The sequence below is a fragment of the Vigna umbellata genome, chromosome 3, assembly GCF_029865625.1.
Source record: "Vigna umbellata cultivar VRB3 chromosome 3, Vumbellata_1.0, whole genome shotgun sequence".
NCBI classification, from domain to species: Eukaryota; Viridiplantae; Streptophyta; class Magnoliopsida; order Fabales; family Fabaceae; genus Vigna; species Vigna umbellata.
Window position 1 is genome coordinate 49248282 of NC_142167.1, and position 18606 is coordinate 49266887.

Consider the following 18606-nt stretch of genomic DNA (forward strand, 5'->3'; position numbering starts at 1 on the left):
AATGGACAATAATATTTTAACAATTTCTTTTAACAATTTTTTAACGACTAATATTATTATTTTATTAGTTTTGTATTTTAAAACGCATCAATCACAAGTTACTGGCTAGATTGTTGTAAGAATATTATCAATTTTTTTTTACTTTTCTACTTTGTTAGACTTATATAAGTGTTGTTTTGAGGTGTCCTTAAGTGCAACCAGCGGCAATAGTTGCCTTGTAAATTGTGCAAAATTTTTGGGGTCTGTTATTTAGAGTTTTGTTCATTATTCTTTTCAATAGCTTTAGATTTCACAATTTGAGATTAGAGTTTTGATTTAAGTTTTTGTTAGTTGGAGTTTCTATTCTTAATTCTTCTCTATAGATTTTGATTTTGGGTGATTTGGGACTAATGTTTTGATTTGAGATTCTAATTTTTTTTTTGGTTTGGAGAATGATAGTTATGATTTGTGATTTTTTTAGTGATGATTTGGTTTGTTTGGAGTTTCTAATGGTGGTTTAAGTGTAAGTAATGACTTACAATGTGTTTAGCAATAAGAACATGATAATTTATTAAAAATAAAATAAAATAAAAAATTATAAAAAGTGAAAGAAAAGTTTTAACATTTAATGTGTGGAATATATTACGTCGTCATCATAAAATAATAATAAATTAAACTATTTTAATAAAAGATAAAACTAATTTCAACAACTCAAAAAATATGAAAATTTAAACAAATGACAAAAAAAAATAACTATGTAAAAACATGTGAAAAAGAATTACTACTGTCAAATAACTAAAAGAACTAACCTTTAAAACATTTATCAACAAAATAAATATACAGATAAAAGATAAATATTTATTTATTTATTTATTTTATAATAGATTTTCACAGGTGAATTCCATTCTTCAGATGAGGTTAGACCAAAAGAACGCAATTGATGAACTGTGATGTCTGTTTTTTGCGTTTCAATTCTGTCACCGTTTAGACACATCCATCCACGTTCTCTCCTCTCTTTTCTAATCCCTCTCATGGTTATGTCGATCTTATTCTGATCTCAACGGCAACATGGCTATTCTGATGATGGTGGGATTGAGCCTATTGGACTTCTTCGTTGCGGGCCTTTCCTTGTTCATCGGCTTGGCCTTCATCGCCTTCATCGCCTCCATTCTCTGCGCCGCAGCTTTGTTCAACAACGCCAAAGACATTTCCTCCTGAATCCTACATTCAACGGTTCTATCTTCACTTTCAGTCTTTCAATTTCTTGTATTTCTTTTTACAATGGTTAGAAATCAGGAACTTGTGTAAACTATTCAAATCTATGGAGTTTAATTTCGTGTATTAATCTATACTTTTTTCATGATTTGCTACGGGTACTTAAAAATTGTCCGTAATTTTGGATGCAGCGTCAATGTGGCTGCAGTGTCCGCAATTCCTTACAGTAGCAAGGTTACAACGAAATTGGAACTTGTCTGCGATTTAAATTCATGGTTTGTTCTTATTCACTTCCTGGTGTTTGTTTAGAGTATATTGTGATTGTCGCCTGATTTTTATTTAGGACAACATTTTTATTTTGCAGTTAGAATTAACGTTTTATCTGGATAATTTGTCTATTAAATGTTTAAATTCAAGGTTAGTGTAGGTTTGAGGAATATGATGGATTTGCGTAGGCTGTTGTAGTTACATGTTGTAGCAATGATCTATTTGAAGTAATTTCGTTGGAATTTTGCATCCTTCAGATTACCATAAGCACAATTAATTTTTGACTTAGTTGTGGTGGACTGAGATACATATTTTAGAGGACAGAAAAAAAAGTATAGGTTTAAAGGCAAACTATAATTACGATTGAAGAATGAAATGTTGTTATCAGTTTTTGTATCCTAGATGTTGATAATGGAGATGTAAGCTTTAGCTATTACATTGCGACCGATTTGTTGCTAATCAGGATTTTGTTTTTGTTTTCCAGCACCGATAAGTCGCTTGTTTGTCATTTAGTTGGTTGTGGTGGCTTAGGGGTTCTAATGAGTTTGTGTTGGTGGCTAGGGTTTTCTGTTTGAGTGAAGCTAATTGTAACACCTCAAAACCAGTGTCACATAACCCCGGTTAACACATCCAAAAGGTCATCTGATGAGGCCTGAACAATACAATCGTCTATTGGTGCCAAGGCCATCAGACGAATCGAATGGAGCGAAACTGGGTGCATCATCTCACCAATTATATTTTACGCACGGCATAAGAAATTTAGCATACATTTAAACCATTTCATTCATAGTTCATCAATTCTAAAGAGTTTTACAAAACGTTGTTCTTATCAAATACATTTAACTGTCTTGAGGAATAAAACACGTATACAAAATTCTCCTATATTATACAGCTTCCTCGTGCATTTACTATTGGGAAGCATCCACCGCACTTGCTACTCCATCTGCACCTTTGTAATAATCAGTTTGGATCTTTGGGCCCATCTTCAAACACCCGCCCAATTTTTGGGCCACTATCTTTGGTATTCCTTTCTTCTTCTTTTGTTCTCTCTTGGCTTCCCCTCTCTTTTCTTCTCATGCATGCCCTCTGTTCACACCAATCTTTAATTGGAGATTTTCTTCCACTTTCAACACTATATTGCCTTTGGCTCCACCACTCACATGCATGTCCTACAAACCTAGAAGTGCACAAACTAACTATATTGTCTTTTTTGTTCCTTAAAGTCACCACAAGAGTATAGCTTCAACAATTCTCACTTCAACACCTAAAATACTAACTTAGAAGAGAGGTGGGTTGCAAGAAACAAGTGAAGCATTAATCAATATCTTTTCCACTTTGAGTAAGAAGAAAAAGTCAAGAAAAGCTAGTTTGAAACTGATAAGACTTTTAAAGTGTATGTTAGGAAAAAAGTTAAAAATTAGAAGTTATAGAACGGTTGTCAGGGGTTGGACGGTTTATGGGTGGTTAGAGGGAGTGATTTCGTTTAGTATGGTTGTCTTTTAAAGGGGAAACGGTTCCTCCTACCGGTGTGTGGTTTTATTGTTGTTTCAGAACAGGTGCTAACCTGTGGGAAGGGAAACTCTTCCCTTTGACGCTGTTGAATGTTTTTAGACTTATAATCCAGTAAAACTGTCTATGTAATTGTTGGATGTTTAATTTGAGTGTTACCGCATATTAATCTTATAATTTGAATTCTTGATCTCAAGAATTCCTAACAGAAACTGGACAACTTTAAAATGAAAGAATATAGATGTCAAAACTCAAAGGAACTCACAAGAAAAGACATGCAAAAAAAAAAAGGTAAATTTTGAGTGAAGGCATTCAAAAGGAACCTAATGAATATCTATATTATGAGTACTAAAACAAAACCAAAAAAATGCAAGTTGAATCAAGAACACATACAGCTGCTGTTTTCAAGTAGAATTAGAAACAAAATTACATTCAAAGATGCTTCACAATATAATTCAAGTCATAAGACAACTAGAAAAGTAAGCATGTGCATCTAGGAGTGTAACATGTAGTGTGAATTGTCCTCTTGTTTTTCTTTTGTAATTGTTCGACCTCTTCATTTTTCTTTTTCATTCCAGATTTTCTTTTCTGTTTTGAATTCATAAGGTCATGCATTTAATATTTCTTCACTCAATTTTTGCAAACAACTCACAACTTAGGTTCAATTCTACTCTGAATTCTACTCCAAAACACTAGTAAGTACATGTACCTGTTCAAGCAAATGATTCAACTTAAAAATATGGAAGAAATGACTTGGCGTGAATGGATGCAGTTGAGTTGGTACTTCAAACGTCATTAAACTCATTTAATAGTTCTTTTACTTCCTCTGCTACTGCTGGTTGAGTGGCGTGTGTGGTTAGCGACAGTAGTAAACCTCCGTCATCCCCACAAAGCTAAAGCATGGATATATGAACACCTTCCACCAAAGCTTTATCAAGTTGTTGCTTCATAACTGTTTTCACCCCTAGTAGAAGAAGAGCCTTTCAACACATGTTTTTTACCATGAATCTTGAAATCTATTGTCAATTTGTTAAAATTTCAAGTAATGTCTCCCAAAGTAACTAACTACTCAATTCCTAGGACGACATCACAACTGCTGTTTTGAATGTGAGCGGAATTACAATTCTTCAAATCGGTAAGTTAATATCAATTAAAATATATCTATAGAAAACTAGTTCAGATTAATCTTGAAGATTGTTCGTCACATGATGACTACATTATAGAAGATGAACATGCGTAGAATTAAGGATTGGGTTTGGGTGTACGCAATTTGGATTTCGATGAAAACATGGTTTCAATTCAAGGTTAGGATAGGAGGATGAAACTACATCTCGTGATGATTTAGACATTACAATCAAGACTAAGCTTTGTACTCTTTTGTAACTAGAACGCGGGTGTTTATTATATTATTACTTCTATTGGCTTCCTGTTCTGTGTGTTTTTCTTATCATTTTGAATTGAAGTTAATTGTGCGTTTCAAGTGTGATATAATAATTCTCTATGATCTTGATTTTGACGACCTTGTAGCAAAGTATACGTGTTGCTCGGGAGTTATAAATTGCCCAAGATATTAACTCCCCAAGCTACGGTGGTCAATGGTGAAGAATTACCAAGCACATATTGCCGCTGTCTTTTAACAACCGAAGTGATAGCGTGCAGCTCACGAAATGTAAGTGGACAAGTGAAGCAATTAGAAAGCAATCGGATGATTTGATTGCATCATTACATTGCCCAAACCCATGCCGAAAGCGTCGGTCTCGACAATCACAATCAATGGTAAGGTGAAATTCTGCAAATCAAAGACTTGAACTTTGGGTCCCCTTTCAAGAGCATCTTTATACAACAACGCAGTAAGGGGAGAAGCAATCTTTGCATAATCGCGGATGAAGCGACAGCAGAATGTACCAGTTCAGTCGGCTAAGTTTTTTGTATATTAATTGTTTTAATACATGTTAAAACATCAGTCGCCCACCCATCCTTTGATTGGAAAAACGGGTAATTGTTACAGTGCATGGGAATCGCCACCGATGTTATTCTATCATATCATCCCATGCATGTTTCCCCTTACTGCAACCCTCACAACACAAAAAGCTTCACCTCAAAATAGATTTTGACTAATCTGTTAATATTATATTGATGTAGAGTAAAAGATGGGATTTTTCTTCTAAAAGGAAAACCTTTTTAGTTTTATAGAAATTTGAAATTGAAATATGATTTTCAATATTTTGTTTATTTTTAAAATAGTAATATTTTCAAGCAATGATGTTTATAGGTAGAAGTGTTTTAAAATAATTAATTTTAACTGAAGTGTGTCTCATATTTAAATTATAATATTTTCCTAGTATTATTATTCAAATCTTCACTTTGTAATAAAATTTTGGCTTAATACCCTGATTTGTCCCAAGTATCGCTCGAAACTGTCAAATTAGTTCATTCTTTAAAAAATGCGTCAATTACATCCTCACTTAATAAAATTTGCATCAATGAAATCCCTTCCGTTAAATCCGTACAAACGGCGTTACTTAATAAGAGAGAAAATTAATTAACGTCGTTTGTACGGATTTAACGGAAGGGATTTTATTGATGCAAATTTTATTAAGTGAGGACATAATTGACACATTTTTCAAAGGATTGACTAATTTGACATTTTCGAGCGAAACTCGGGACAAAATAGGGTATTAAGCCTAAAATTTTTGTTTGGTTTAGAAATAATATCACGCGTTTCAAAAAAAAATCAAAAATTTCAAATTGAGATATAATATTTTTTTTAAAAAAAGATTTCTTTAAAAATAATATCGTATATTTAACAAAAAAGTTAATTTTTCAGAAATTTAAAAGGTAGAATATAAAATGTGTAAAAATATTTTGTTTGTTTTATATAATATTAACAAGTAATTATCTTTAACGAAAGACTACTTACTTTAGCATACGTTTTAAATTAATATTTGTTATTTTTAAATAATGATTTAGAAAAGCTAATGTAATATGAAGCTATTTATAAATCAATATTTTAAAAATAGGATACTTTATGTGTAAACTCCAAAAGAATAGTATTTTAGTAGTGGTGGTAGTCTAAAAATAGTGAGACTAAGTTATTTTAATATTAAATGGTTTTATTAGAAATAGTTTTGTTATAAACGAGTTTCATTATTTTAAAACGTATTATGTCTCTGCAAACTACTTTTCTAGAGTTCTCTACCTTCTCTTTAAGAGTTCTTATTCTTGAGTAATCTATTTGACGATCAGGTGTATAATCGATCACGGCATCAAGGTTTACAATTTTAGCCGATCAATTTCTATCATAGAGCAAGTAACTTTTTACTCCTTTTCCTCCTTTATTCTTAATTCGATTTTAAAAGAATATAGTGTCTTTGCATGTGTAATCATGTTTGTCTTAATCATTCTTGGTTTATCTAGAGTTCTAAGGACTCTATCCATTTTTAATTTGGTACTTCATAGGTTCGTCTATAGATTCCTTACATTTCAAGTATCAATGGAACGTTCTTTGAGATGAGAGTTTTCTTGTGAGGTAAGAGAAACTAGAAATTGCTTCGATTATGTTTGTTGTGCTAAAATAGTATCTATGAGTGTAATATGATGAATCAATATAGGTTAAAGGATACATGTTAAAGGATACATGTTATAGGATACATGTTACAAGATACATGTTACACGATACATGTTACAATGCAGGTTGCAGGCTGTAGGTTGCAGTCTACAGGTTGCGGGTTGCAGGTTGCAGATTGAAGGTTACAGGTTGAAGGTTGCAGGTTGCAAGTTATAGGTTACCGGTTGCAGGTTATAGGTTGCAGGTTACAGGTTGCAGGTTGCAGGCTACATGTTGCATGTTGCATCAGGTTACAAGTTGCAGTTTTCAGGTTCCAAGTTCCAGGTTGCAGGTTGCAACTTGCAGGTTTTAGGTTCTAAGTTGCAGGTTGAGGGTTGCAGGTTCTAGGTTCCTGTTCCAGGTTCTAGGTTCCTGTTCCAGGTTCTAGGTTCCTGTTCCAGGTTTCAGGTTATAGGTTACTAGTTAAGTGTTTTAAGTTACATGTTACAAGTTACAGATTACAGGGTACAGGATACAGGCTGCAAGCTACAGGCTACAAGCTACAGGCTACAAGCTATCGGCTACAGGCTACATGTTACCGGTTACAGGTTAACAGTTACAAGTTACTGGTTACAAGTTACTGGTTATCAGTTACAGGTTACCAGTTATAGGTTACAAGTTATATATTACAGGTTACGTGTTACACGTCATAGGGTACAGGTTATAAGTTACACGTTACAAAGTTAAGGTTAAATATTATAGGTTACAGGTTACATGTTACAGGTTACAGGTTACAGGTTACAGGTTACAGGTTACAGGTTACAGGTTACAGGTTACAGGTTACAGGTTACAGGTTACAGGTTACAGGTTATAGGTTAGAATTTACAAGTAACATGTTACGTGTTACAGGTTACACGTTACAGGTTACATGTTACAGGTTACAAGTTACAGGTTACCGATTACAGGTTACCAGTTATAGGTTACAAGTTATATGTTACAGGTTGCATGTTACCAGTTACAATTTACAGTTTACAAGTTACATGTTACATGTTACATGTTACATGTTACAAGTTACAAGTTACAGATTATAAGTTACAAGTTACATGTGAGATTACGAGTTACAAGTTACAAGTCTACATTATTGTAGCTTATTTTCCACATATGAAGGAATCTCAATAACTCAACATCATCCAACATCATCTCCACTAAAATATATTGTCTAACGTAGACTTATATATATTCTAAAGATGAGACTATACATAAATACTTCACTTAGAGATTTGGTTACCAAAAACTATACATTAATAAATACTTTAGTAGAGATTTGATTCCTGATAATAAAATAAATTTAAAAATAATAAATTTCAATAAACTTTATTAAAACAAGTTTAAATGATTTTAAATTTAATTTAAAAAAACAATAAGATCAAATATATACTTAATTATATTATAAATTTATTTTATTTGTAAAATTATGAGTTATTTTCTAATAATTATGAGTTATTCAATAATCTATCAAATTTGGAAAAAACTACATGAAAAGAAACAAAAGTGTACCAAGTAACATTTTCAAATATGATTTCAATTCATCCTGAAAATGTCAGAATAAACAAATGGAATACTAAAGTTACAATGACTCATTAAATATGTTATGTTGGAGCATGCATTTGTACATCATGGTGTCTTTGAAACAATAGAAAACCTGGTATTTGATCCTAACATCTTTCAAATTAAGTGATTTGAAATTTCTTTCTTTTATTTTAACTTTACAAAATTTTTTAATAAGTATTTGCTAGTTTTTAACTTAGAAGCATACTAAGACTTAAATTTATCTCATAAACTTCTCGTACGTGTCTCAATAGCAATAAAATTATAAACATTATTATCAACAAATTGTTCATGTTTCAAAGGATAAAAGATCCAAATTAGATAAAATCATATCCTTATAATTATAAAATTATCAATAAGTAAAAAAATTTAATAGGAACTCTTTTTTTTTTCTATAAACTTTATAATTTTATAATTTTATAACTTTAAAATTTTATAATCTTATAATTTTATAGATTATATTTTTATAATTTTAATTTTATAATTTAATAATTTTGTCATTTTAAATTTTGTAATTTTATAATTTAATAAGTTTAGTTAAATTTAAAAGTAATTTTCTTTAAATATAACAAATTCTTAAACAATAATTGTAATGTTCATATTTTCTTATAACAAAATACTATATGACCATATTTGGAGAAAATAACTGTGCAAGAAACTATTATATCACATATTTAAGAAAAATTTAAGAGATTTAATTAAAATATTTTAAAATTTTGAGGATCTGAAAAATTTAATAGAAACTAAATAGAGAATTTCAAAAATGATCATGTACTCAAAACTTAATTAAATTTTTTTTATTTAATTAATCACACATTACACTTTTTACAAATATACCCAATATGAAATTGAAACATCTTATATATAGCATTAAAAACAACAATGATGAAAACAAACCAAAGTTGTCTGAATCCAGCCTGAACCCTGATAGACCCACAAAAACAAAAACACTTAACCTTTGGTCTTAGCCATTGGTTTGTGTCTTATCTATCTAGTTATGAGTACAGCTTTGTTTTGTGTTGTTTCTCAAACCCAATTATTCGAAGTCAATGTTAATGTACACCCCAATTCAGGTCTTTGATTTGTCAGATCGCAACAAACAGCGCTCCCACGCACTAGGTTGACCACTTTGCTTTTTGCACTTTTGGTTCTTCCTCTTACACCTCATCGATCAACACAGGTTGGAACAGAAGAAATACCTTCATTTATTTAGTTTTGCTTTGGGGAATGGGAAAAGTGACCCTTATATAACAGTAATTTCAAAATGAGTGGTAGTTAGGAGGCTCAGAAACACTATCTAGCAGAATTTTCATGTGGGCTTTTGTTAAGTCAAGTTTCTTCAATATTATCATCGGAGCGAACTAATACGAAGACCTGGAAGCATTTTGACAAAGGTATGACTCAATTTCTTAGTTCCCACTTAATAATTTAGTGCCACTTTTGGGCCTTATGTGCTCCATTGTTGGAAATGGGGCGGTCAGGTTCATTCTTTTCGTAGCATTTCATGTTTTGGAATGATCAAGTTAGGAGCTTTGTTGAGGATAGTCACTGGGGTGGGGGTTTGTTTCTTTAAATTTTACATTCTTATTGATGTAAACTGAATGTGCAATGTTATTGTGGCGATTTTGAGGTTATCGTGCAGGATTTGTGTTGTGTGTTGATTTTGTTAGGAAACTCAGGTTATTCTATGGTTTATGTTCTTAAGATAGGAAGGAATTCGGAATAGGTGTTTCAGTTGTGAAATTGGCTCTGTTTGAAACGAAATGAAATGTATTTTTAGTTGAACTACTGTTGTGTTTCAACTTTTCTTGTCTTGTGCTATGGATGTTTAAAGAGCGTGAAGAGGTGAAGAGGAAATATTGCATACGCTCAATTTTTATAATTTTGGTTGTGAAGAGGAAATATTGCATACGCTCAATTTTTATAATTTTGGTTGTGGTGTTTCTGTTGGTAATTATATTTTAATTAATTAGAAGAGGGGAAGAAGATGGCAGCTAGTAGTGAGTTGTAGAAAAAGAAACCAGGCAACCAAATTCGTTAGATGTTTCTACTTTTATCTTTTTACCATATATCTCGAGTCCCGTGATACCAGGAAAAGGAAAAAGGTGAGGTTAGTATAGGATGAAATGCTACATGTTTTGGGTTCTTGAAATTCATATGAAACCTAGAGGTGAATAAAAGCACCTTGTAAAGAAACAAACAAGTTTAATTGATTCTTAAAATTACTACCATTCTAATTAAAAGAAATTCTTCTGCTACCAAGCATCTTGCACTTCACTTTTTCTCTTTTTGTGCATTTCTTTGATATCTTACAGGCTTGTTAACAACATCAATTTATATGTATTTCTCATTGGGAAATAGAAGGGAATCAATCATGATGATACCGATACTTTCTCTTTATGTTTTCAGTGAATAAGAGCATACAAATTCCTCATGATATCAAATTCTTCTTACCAAGACTTTCTTTATATGTTTTCAGTGAATACTGAAAATAAATGAGAGCATACAAATTCCTCACTGCACCTTCATCAAATTCTTCTTTCTGAGCCTTTTATAAATGATATCAAATTCTTCTTACCAAGACTTTCTTTATATGTTTTCAGTGAATACTGAAAATAAATGAGAGCATACAAATTCCTCACTGCACCTTCATCAAATTCTTCTTTCTGAGCCTTTTATAAATGATCAAATTAGTTTAGATTTATGAGGAATAATGTGAACTTTAGAATGAAGAAGTGGAAGAGGCTACATGTAAAAAGGAGAAATGTGTGATAGTAAAAGTGGATTAAGAAAAAGTTTACAACTCTATGAGTTGAGATTTCCTTTAGTACATGTTAGAAAGACTAGACTTTTGTAGTAAATTGTTTACATGGATGGAGGGATGTATGGAATCATCCACCATATCGATTCTAGTGAACAGAAAATCATCTAAAGAGTCTAAACCAAGTAGAGGATTAACACAAGGGGACCCGTTAGCACCTCTTTTGTTATTAATTGTTATGGAAAGGTTGGCTGGGTTGGATAGACAGGCTACTGAGAAAATTCTGCTAGAAGGTTTGAAGGTGGGGAAAAATGAATTAGAAGTGAATATGTTGCAATTTGCAGATGATATGTTTTGAATTTGCATTAGGCCTATGGTTAACTTCCGTAAGAGTAAGGTTGGGGAGTTGGGTATAGACAAAGGGGAACTAGATAGGTACTCCAAAATATTAAACTGCAGGATAATAAATGTACCCTTCACATACCTGGGAATTATTGTTGGGAAAAATCCTACGAAGCAAATCTTTTGGTGCCGGTTGAGAATAAAATCAAGAAAAGATTGTCTTGGTGGAAAGGAAGATTTGTGTCTTTTGCGGACCCGGTGTGCCTAATAAAAATGTTAGTACAACAATTTCCTTGTACTATCTGTCCTTTTTAAAGGCTCCAGTGGAACTTTCTTTGAGGCTGGGGATCACAAGGTAGGAATACAACGTGAATTGAAAGGGAGAACACATATAAACCAAAGGAGGAAAGAGGGCCAGGAATTATAAACAAATTTAAAAGTGCCCTGCTCGCAGAGTGGAAGTGAAGACTAGGAGTGAAAAACCAAGGTTAGTGGAAGGAAATACTAGGCTGCAAGTATGGATAATGGACATGGTTGAATGAGAGACCTAGATCAAATAATGAATTTTGTGATGTGTGTGGAAAGGTGAGGAACCACTTCAGTTGAGATTCCCTAGATTATATGCAAACTTGAATAACAAAATGAAAAGTTGGGGAGGTTGGAAGATGGAATGAGAGTACATGGGAGTGGTGTATGAAGTGGAGATGAGAATGGTTTGAGTGGGAAAAAGATCAAGTTGATGTGTTCATGCAAGAGATTCAAAGAATTTTATTACATAAAGAAAGGAAGGACTTATGGATGTGGAACAATGAAGACTTAATCATAGGTTGTATATAAGTTGTATATGGTTTGGAGCACTTTAGGTACTTCCATATCAAATATATCCTTTTTGTTGATAGAAAATATCTGAACTATTGCATGCTAATTACCAAATGCTAACTATTGTTGGTTTACTTTATTAGTGTTAGTACTTTTGAGACATTGGCTTACACTTCGTTTGTATTGGATGATCGAGCATTAAGTAAAATAACATAAAGAAAAAGTAATATTATTTAGAATAAAAAAATATAACTACTTATTTATAAATTTTTTACTTTTACTGATTATTCTAATAATATTATTTTATGATAACAAAAAAACATAAATATTATTAATTCTTTAATATATATAATTGATTATATTAAAAACTTACCTTTTAATATACATTAATAATAATAAAATATTTACTATATAATTAATTACGTTGAAGGGATAATATATGCTTTAAATATTTTACTTGTTATTCAACACGTAATTATGTATTTGAAAATGATGAAAATTGGTTTTTTTATTAATTTATCTTATTCCTCATTTCTCGTGCTTTGCCTTTGTTCTTTTACTTTATGGTCTTGAAAGAAACAAGTCGTGAATTAACTAGACAATTGTGCTATCTCTTTTGTGTGTTAAATTAGTACATAGGTATGGTGGCTTTGTTCTTCTACCAAAGGTCTCATTTCTACCTTATTTTCAGGAGAGGCTGAAAAACTACAGACCACCAATGGATGAATTTGGTAAAAAAGATGAAGGTCACTTTTACGCTGTAGATTCAGCTTTTGGAAAACCCTACGAACTTCAGGGTTTCTCAACAAAAGAAAACGACGAGCAAGAAGAGTTATCCCTGCAAGCTTTAACGGAAATAGATTATCGACTAGCCTATTTTACTGAGAAGCTGATGAATTTGCATGTGCTTTATATTTATTTATTAAGCGAGGAAAGTGATCTTGAAGCAATGGATTCAAAGAATAACTGCATCTTGGCACAATTATTTGAGAAGGCAATGTCATTTGATTTATTGGCTGGTATTTTGGATTCTGAGGTAAGAGAGCTTGACAGTTTCATGGACGCTCTCCAGGAAGAAATTGTTATTGCTCGTCAAAAAATATTTTCGTGCAGACATTTGACCGAGGTTTTCCTTATGATGGACAAAAAATTGCATGACTCCGAAGAGTCTGTGAAACAGTTTCAACAGCAGTTAATGGAGTTGAAAATGCAATCATCCCAGTTACAGAAAACCATGGATGCTTATAGAAATGAGAATTGTAAGTTGGAATTCTTACTAAAATATTTTTTTTTTCTGACATTTATACTGAGCGTGCAGTTCTTTTCCAAGTTTGGGATGACTGTTTACCTTTCTTAGTCATCCATGTAAACAGGCGAAACGGGGAAGGCCTTGAATTTATCAGGAAATGGTCAACTTTCAGATGTGAAAGCAAAATCCAATTATCAGATGGTTGAACAACGAAGATATATTCTGCAAATGCTTGAGAAATCTTTTGCGAGGGAGCTAGCTCTTGAAAGGAAGTTAGCAGAGTCAAAAGACGATGAGGACCTAAAGTTGAAACTCCGTTACACAGAACAAGTGGCATTTTATATGGAAGAAGCAGCAGAAGTAGTTTGGGGAAGATTTCTTGAGGCAGACAATGCTGCAGAGGTGTTAATGGGGATTTCTAAAGGTATAATGGGACGTCTTCAAGTAACTGAGTTCAATCTCAGTAGTTCTATGCAACGAGAAAATGAGTTGAGATCAACAGTTCAAAATTTGATGGAGCAAATCAAGGCTAAAGATGCTGCTTTAGATAAGCTTGAGACATGTAATGTCGAGAGTACTAAGGAAAAATCTGATGTGTTGGCTTTGAGGGAAAAAGTGAAATTTCTTGAGAAGGAGAGAAAGGATTTTGAGCTTCAGATTAATAATGCGATTGCAGAGAATGAAGCATACCATGAACATCAAATTGAAATGGAAAATTTTGTTGAGTCTCTAAGAGAAAACATTGACATTGCATTAAATAGGGCTGAGAGTGCAGAAGCCAAGGTTACACAGCTAACTGAGACCAACTTGGAACTTACTGAAGAGATGAATTTTCTTAAAGGGAGTGCTAGCACTGCAGAAAAAAAGGTTGGTTCACTTGAGAAGCAACTAAGGGAATTAGATATCCAACTACAGACTGCAAAGGCATCTTCTGAAGCAAGTCAAGAACAGCAGAACATGTTATACACAGCTATATGGGATATGGAAATATTAATTGAAGAGCTGAAGTCAAAGGTTTCAAAAGCCGAAAGTAATAATGAAAGTGCTGCTGAGAAATGTTTTGTGCTATCTCAAACAAACTTAGAACTTAATAAAGAATTGGATCTCCTTAGGTCCAGAACAATATGCTTGAAAACATCTTTGGATCAAGCTAGCCATACAAGTTTTTCAAGGGCAAAAGAAATTGATACTAAAACCAAACTTATCATGGATATGGTAATGCAATTAGCTGCTGAAAGGGAGCACATCAATAACCAGGTAATGACTCAAGAAATTTGTGGGTTTTGAACTCTAGTTTCAATGGTTTCTTTAAGAGAAAACTAATATTTAGGTCCTTTAAAGATATGTGTACTCAATTGGATTTCCTAGAGTTTGATTTCATCAAAGAAGTATTCAATGTCTTCATTTATCTAAGTTTGATCCTTCTATCTAAGTTTGATCCTTCTGTGCTTAATTGATGAAACTTTATTTCATCTTAACTGTTATTGCTAGAATGGAATGAGAAAATAAAATATTCAATTATTCAATAGTTGGAAATTATACCTGCAGAGCACAATTAAGAAAAATTGTATATTTCAAGGATCAAAAGAGTGTTGTTGTTTCCACCCTTTGTAGTTTTTCAAGGGACATTAAAGAAAATATACCTGTGCGGATATATTATGGTTCATGGTTACTTATCCTGAAAGAAACAAGTGGAGTTAGGTGATTATAACTGTGTTTGGCGTAATTAGATAATAAATCAGTATTTTTCCTTGGAACAGAATAAGAAACCGAATAAAAGTAACATGATAATTTTGAAGTTATGATTATGTTTGTCGATTTATTATTTCTTTTCAAATAACTCTGGAGTTATTATTCAACTTTTTATGAATTATACACTAACAGGGACATTGGATTTCCTATCATTGTTCTTCTTGCAGTTACTTGCTTTAAAACAGGAAAATAAACATTTGGTACAAAAGTTAAAGAATACTAAAATTGATGGATCTTTACATACGTGCAACTATGGACTGAACAACAGAAACGAAGATCAAGCTTCCAACATTGACTCAAGCAATGATAGCTGTGCTAAGTCCTCGGATGAGGAAGTAATAGATCACTTTAATGCCGCCTTTCAGGCAGGTACTTATTTGTCAGCCTTTTCTTTTTTTTATTTAGGTATGCTTATTACGTAAAATGTAGGTGTTACATTCAGGGTCTACTTAGGAAATTTTCTCCAAAACCACTTGTAGAGAAAGAAAATAAGAAGAAAAATAAAATAAGCTTCTCTATATGCTCTATTGTGCACTAAGTGTTAAATTTTGCCCCAGAACAATGAAAGAGCAACAAATTTAGTAAAGCAATCTGTTTTTAGTTAGATTAAATGCAATATTGAGAGTTGTAGGTAGTATATTAAATGTATTACTAGAAGTTGTTAGAGTTTGTTAGAAGATTCTAGAGGTTGTTTCAAATAAATTAACAAAAATAAGAATCTTGAACTAAGATGTCTCCAAATCATCCATAGGTGCAACAACACCACCTCTACTAGCATATTCATTCTCTCCAACTTGAACTAAGATGTCTTCATATGAAGCATCTAGAACTTGCTTCATTTTCCTCCACAGTCCATTCATCGCCAGAAGCAAAGATCATCAATGTTGCAGTCCTTTATCTTCCTAACACCCTTCTTCGTCAATCTTGAATTAGCCATTACAAACACCATATCATTCATGTTCTTTTGTTGTAGACGATTTCTTTTCTTGGTGTGGACCAAAATAATTACTAAATTAATTAACACCTTATACTAGCCTCTAAAAGATAATTATAAAATCAATTTCATAGATAGGAATTCTTACCCTTTCAAAAGCACTTCAGTGACGTTCACATCTGGATGAACTACAAGTCAAACTCAATACTCTAATTGCAAATCTTTGTAATTTTGGATGTTCATCACCATATGATTCCCACCATAGTGATGGAGTTTTGGTTTTGAATTCACATTGAGCTATTGGAATACCATAAAATCTAGATTTTCTCTTGAAACTTTCAATTTGAGAGTCAATCTTAGTGATCTGATCATGTCTCCCACCAACCTATCCAAACAATCATACATTCCACGTTTCACCTCATAATCAGCTTTGAACTTAGCATCATAGTGCAACATGGGTTAGATAATAGCCTGCAACATGTAATGGCCTATGCAATTGGTTGTCCCATCTATGATCGATGATTTCCCAAAGAGGAGTATAGCTATGCAAGATAAAAATAAGTAAATTAATCTCCAAAACCAAAGTCTATTATTAGAAAATGAAATATTAGTGTATGGAATTAGTTATTATTACTTCTTGCTAACTATTGGAAAGATTTTGTATCTTCTCTTTGGCAATATACATTTCCAGAAAGAGAGGTTAGGTCAGGAAAAGGGGACAGAGAGAAATGTAAGAGAAAAAGATTGCAGAGAAAAGAGTCATACCACACATGTCCTCACTGAATAAATCCCCGCAACTTTATGCTCTTTCTCCTCATACGTGAACTTTTGTGCAATTCATTATTCTTTGCATTGCTTGCCACGTGGCTATCACCTTTAACCAATTCTCCCACGTGTGTTACATAAACATAACACTCTGATCTTCCCGCTCATAGATTTTATCTCATTTACTGTTTCATTAGTGTATGTAATAACAATGTACCTTGTCTATATCTTGTAATTCATCTTCCCTTTCCCTCCATAACATGATTACGTTCTTCCTGAATACTACCATGAAAAGAGTCTACAGAACTCTGCTTTCCCTTCTCAAGCCTTTTTATGTTTGCCATGCTATAATCAGAATATAAACATAAGACAACTTATTTTAGAATTTGAAATTACATGTCTAGAATGTAAAAACTCTTATCTAACCAAGGATGCTTACAATGGTAACTGACAAAGTTGACCAAAATGCCCAACATGTATCCAGAACCAATTGGTTTCTTTCAATGTTATACTTTCTACCATCATTTTACTGGATGGATTTTTACATACTGCTTTGGAAACATCACAATGTGAAGAAGTTCACCTTGCATTGATAGAGTAAAAGGCTAATTTACAGGTACAAACTTAATTTTCCTCAGATCCTAAAGTCTTTTCCTTTTTTTGTTTCAACTATTAGGTGGGTGAAGAAATTGCAAGCTCAAAATCTCAAGCCGCATCATCTATTTCGGCAGATAAGCTTTCAAGTTGCAGAAAATTGACATTTCTTTCAGTAGCATTTTTTGTCCCTCTGGTTTCTGTGTTAGCCATCTGGTTGTTGGACAAAGGAAACATTTTCATTTCCGAAAGCTTATGATTGCCAAGTTATGAACGCTATAGAAAATTTGTGCTTGTGTAGTTGGGCTTCCCTCAAGTCCTAGAGCGTCTTTATGTTATCTTAGTTGCTGTAACAGATTTCGGGTAATTTATCAATTAATTAATTACTATAATTATAATTTACTACTGAGTTGTGTTTTGTTGTGTCTTGATTTGAACCAATGTTAAGAAACTAGCAAATGCCCTCCCTTTGTGGTTATGTTTCTCATTGTTGTGTTGCAAAAGATGGGATGCAGTGGCCACTAGCGAGGATTGGAGATGGAGTGAAAGAAATGATCATGGAGACGGGAGAGGGGGAAAGAAGAAAGAGAAGATTTATATGGACACAAAACACGTGTCAACACTCCACAACACTATTTGCAACATTAAAAAATTAACGTTATTAAGTGATGATGACTCTAACGGTAGTTTATTTTTAAAATATACATGGAGATTTTAAAATTTATACTTACAACTAAAAACTAGTAATTTTATTATTATGTTTTGAAATTCGTGTTTATGTAATATTAGTTATTTTGAAGTATCAATTGCAATGATAAAATTCAATATTTAAAATTTTTAGAGAGAATATTAGCGATTCAATGATAACAAAAAAGTTCTTTTTTTTTCTCTTGTGTGAGTTCTTTTTATATAATTTTCTTCGAAAGATGATAGTTATTAAGAAAGAATTGATCTTCTTGAAGGTAAGTGATTTCTTGTATTTGTACTTTTCTACATCTTAGGAAAAACAACATTGTTTTAGTAGTGGGAGCTTCTACAACATAGAAAGAACATAAATCTTTAGAGAAACATTCAAGAAATATTTTCCTATTTTACGAGGTTTTTCTTATCCATGTGTAATACTTTTGAGTAAAGTTTGGTGTTGTCATTATCTACACAGATAAAGAGATTAAAAACAAAGCAGATAGAGATATAGAATGTTCATGCACTTAATGTTCTTACATTAAGAGATTGTTTAAACATGATTTATAATATGAGCGTTTAGC

General features: G+C 32.4%; 1 protein-coding gene and 1 long non-coding RNA gene across 3 annotated transcripts; both read left to right on the top strand.

The window, feature by feature from the left end:
* Positions 1–1196: 1196 nt before the first annotated feature.
* LOC124836428 (uncharacterized) lies at positions 1197–5037 on the top strand. Its single transcript, XR_015784726.1, has 2 exons — positions 1197–1469; positions 4498–5037. It is a non-coding gene; the product is annotated as an uncharacterized LOC124836428 (long non-coding RNA).
* Positions 5038–9035: 3998 nt separating this feature from the next.
* Positions 9036–17743, top strand: WIT2 (WPP domain-interacting protein 2). 2 transcript variants are annotated; one of them, XM_088110851.1, is made up of 5 exons: positions 9036–9519; positions 12739–13306; positions 13421–14553; positions 15216–15413; positions 17424–17743. In XM_088110851.1, exons 2-5 carry the CDS (start codon positions 12766–12768, stop codon positions 17598–17600), a joined length of 2049 nt encoding a protein of 682 aa, XP_087966977.1. In that variant the 5' UTR covers positions 9036–9519; positions 12739–12765; the 3' UTR covers positions 17601–17743. The 2 variants fall into 2 exon arrangements, with proteins under 2 accessions (XP_087966977.1, XP_087966978.1); XM_088110852.1 differs by having other exon boundaries at positions 15216–15417; positions 17424–17567.
* The last annotated feature ends 863 nt before the right edge of the window (positions 17744–18606 follow it).

Bases quoted from the DNA above. Each gene is read 5' to 3' on its own strand.
- WIT2 (XM_088110851.1), top strand. From the start codon at position 12,766: ATGGATGAATTTGGTAAAAAAGATGAAGGTCACTTTTACGCTGTAGAT. The intron at 14,554-15,215 runs GTAATGACTCAA...TTCTTCTTGCAG, and splicing joins GGGAGCACATCAATAACCAG to TTACTTGCTTTAAAACAGGA. The intron at 15,414-17,423 runs GCAGGTACTTAT...TTCAACTATTAG, and splicing joins ACTTTAATGCCGCCTTTCAG to GTGGGTGAAGAAATTGCAAG.